Here is a 3,006-nt window from a genome sequence, read left to right as displayed (position 1 = left end):
GTACTAATTAGTACGCGACAAATATAAGAGCCATCATATTGTGCTACACAAAACTAAACTAAGACAAATGTGTACTAAAGGGAAACATGGTTTATCCTTGGGCTTACAATTTGGCTTACAATTTTTGTGGTTGCTATACCAAGGGATACATTGTGTACTAGCATGAAGACCAAGGAGATCCATGTGTACCATGACTACACAATTGGGTACCCAAGGGAAGCGACCTTGACCTCCTACACTTGCGCTTTCAGGAAATAATAAATATCTACTACCACATAGGTAAGAAGATGCAAAAAAAAAGCCCAAACAAAACAACCTCTAGCTACTAACAAGGACTGATGAGACTCGTACCAAACCATAGTATGAGGTCATTAAAGAGTGCACATTGAATGGATTGGCAAGGAAAAGCACCCACTGAGAGAAGATCAACCACACTCATCTTGGGAACACTCCAAGTGCACTTGCTAGGTTTTGCTATGACATAAGAAGAGTAATTTAAATTTGACGTCGTCTACATCGAAGATTAGATCGCTACTTCCAAGAATATTAACTTCTACATCAAACATCGCTACTTCAAGATCAACATCATATTATTCATGAAAGTTAGATCCATTGCATATTTATCACAACTTGGAGATAGCGACGACAACTCCTCAAAATTATGTGGCATGGCTAAGAGGCAAGTACAATAGCCTCTAATGTACCACTTCATCCATATAGTCCATCCTCTCACTCACTCTCTCTCTCTCTCTCTCTCCTCATTCATATATGCTAAACATGAGCAAAAACAAATGATCATACATGTCCGTGATGTTGAACAAGTAAAGCTAGATAGACATCATCGACAAAAGCTTTCAATTCTTTAAAAAGGTTGTGATACATTCTTCTTTTTTTTTTTTATAACTTGTACAAGAACACCCAAAACTGGTCCCTCTACTACACATCCAGGAAGGACCCTGTAATATAAACACACATGACTCGACCACATACATAGCCAGAGAGAGAGAGAGAGTCTTTGAACGATTTCTCTCAGCCCGAGATCTGGACACTTCTGACGGCAGACTTGGGCTCCGGCGGGGGCACTTTGGGGACGGTGACGGTGAGCACGCCGTTCTCCATGGCCGCCTTCACCTCCTCCACCTTGGCGTTGTCGGGGAGGCGGAACCGTCGAAGGAAGCTGCCCTGCGCCCGCTCTACGCGGTGCCACCTGTCCGAGGAAGCCGTCTCCTCCTTCTTGCGCTCGCCGCCGCTGATCTGCAGCACGCGCCCGTCTTCCACCTGCACCTTCACGTCCTCCTTGGCCAGACCTGCAGAGCGGGGCACACGACTTTGCTCATGAGCAGTCAATTCCGATAAAAGAGACGGAGGAGGAAGGGGGAAAGGGGGGGCGATATTCTTACCAGGCAGGTTGGCCTTGAAGATGTGGGAATCCGAGAAATGAGACTCACAGGATATGACCCTACTAGACATTTCCACGGTGGCATGAGAAAAAGGAAACTCTTACATGGTATTTGTACTCCACCCTTTACCGCTCTAATGTCTCAAGAGAGCAATGCAAGTGGCCTCCACATTCATTAGACGCAACCTCACCTCTCTTCAGTGCCTTCAAGAGTAGTCTCTCGATCTAGGCATTGTGTTGGCATAAAGATGTAAAACTCTTGAAAGGCCCCTTTTTCACTCTCAGGAAGCTGACTGGAGAAAGAGACCAATCTCTTGATGGGCTTGCTTGAGAGCAACTTGGATTGTCCTTTGTGAAGAATGAGAAGGATGCTAAGATGTCCTAAATCTTCTAGGTAATACATGGGACTTGTAGGAGGTAATCTGGGATAGTTCTTGGTGATCTTACTACTACGAAGGGTCAGCTGGATTGAGATGTGTCTCTGCTGCCTAATCCAAGAGGACAGCTCCCACAAAGATCCTAACCATGTCATCCCTCTTATAGCTCCACTTGTCCACATAGAGAGAACCACTCTACTCTAGAGAAGATGCGGCTAAGATGATCTTGCTCTGCTAAGGGTTAGCTGGATTGAGATGTGTCTATGCGTAATCCAAGAGGATAGCTCCCACAAAGATGCTAACCATGCCATCCCTATTATAGCTCCACACGTCCACTTAGAGAGAACCACTCTAGTCTAGAGAAGATGAGGCTAAGATCAAAGCAAGAGAAAATAAAGCCATGGAAAAGGCAGGAAACTTTGAAAGGTGCCAAGTGCCCTAGCCTCTAATAAGACATGCACTGAGGGATGAAAAGATTGGAGGAGGAGAGAGAGCTTGAGCTCTTGCAAGCACACACATGCTCACACAACAATGGATGGAAGGCTGAAATCTTCTTCTTCTTCTTCTTGTTTTCAAAAGAGTTCTATAAAAGATAAGTGAAAACCAACATAAGTACTAGAGTACTATATACAAGCGGTCTATAATGATAACATGCTAAATAGGTGAGCTCGCAGGATAAGTATGCTATAACTCGATTGGACTAGGTAGGTGTAGTCCAACTATAGAATCAATGTCAAAGATCCCATCATCTCAACTACCAAATGCGCTAGTAGCATAAAGGTGAAATGGTCTACTAGGCACAACATGAGTGACAACTCGTGTTGAGCTATTCTTCCTTTTGAATAAAAGATTCATGGAATTTACAAAATCAATTATACCCATATTTACTCTTTTAGTATAAACACTAATCCATTTTCATAATTCTCATAAATTGAAATTTCTGTAAAATTTGTGCATCACCTTCTTTATTTTTCTTACTATTGAATAATGCTCAAGACTCCACTTTTAGCATAAAATTTATTTATGCATGTACATATATCAAGATAAATATAACAAAAATCCTCTTTTCTCTATTTAAACAATTATGCATAAATACTATAAAAGTATTTTCCATAAATATAACAAAAATCATTCTTTAAGCATAAAAATGTCTATGCCTAGAATATGATGGGAATTCCTCTTTTTGCTTTATTAAATTTATGCATAAAAATAAGATTTATCTTTTTTTGG

General features: G+C 41.5%; 1 protein-coding gene across 1 annotated transcript; it reads right to left on the bottom strand.

Moving 5' to 3' along the window:
• Positions 1 to 913: 913 nt before the first annotated feature.
• On the bottom strand, positions 914 to 1,470 carry LOC147613937 (17.6 kDa class I heat shock protein 3-like). Its single transcript, XM_086781325.1, has 2 exons — positions 1,401 to 1,470; positions 914 to 1,307 (listed from the first exon to the last, which is right to left on the bottom strand). Exons 1-2 carry the CDS (start codon positions 1,468 to 1,470, stop codon positions 1,030 to 1,032), a joined length of 348 nt encoding a protein of 115 aa, XP_086637451.1. The 3' UTR covers positions 914 to 1,029.
• Between the last annotated feature and the right edge of the window lie 1,536 nt (positions 1,471 to 3,006).

The sequence above is a fragment of the Cibotium barometz genome, chromosome 43, assembly GCF_041138505.1.
Source record: "Cibotium barometz isolate CiBa-2024 chromosome 43, ASM4113850v1, whole genome shotgun sequence".
NCBI classification, from domain to species: Eukaryota; Viridiplantae; Streptophyta; class Polypodiopsida; order Cyatheales; family Cibotiaceae; genus Cibotium; species Cibotium barometz.
The sequence above is the reverse complement of the archived record's forward strand: the minus strand, read 5'-3'. Positions and strand labels throughout refer to the sequence as shown.

Excerpts from the sequence above, each read along its gene's own strand:
- LOC147613937 (XM_086781325.1), bottom strand. The coding sequence starts at position 1,470 with ATGTCTAGTAGGGTCATATCCTGTGAGTCTCATTTCTCGGATTCCCAC. Across the intron at positions 1,308-1,400 it reads CTTCAAGGCCAACCTGCCTG|GTCTGGCCAAGGAGGACGTG; the intron begins GTAAGAATATCG and ends CCCGCTCTGCAG.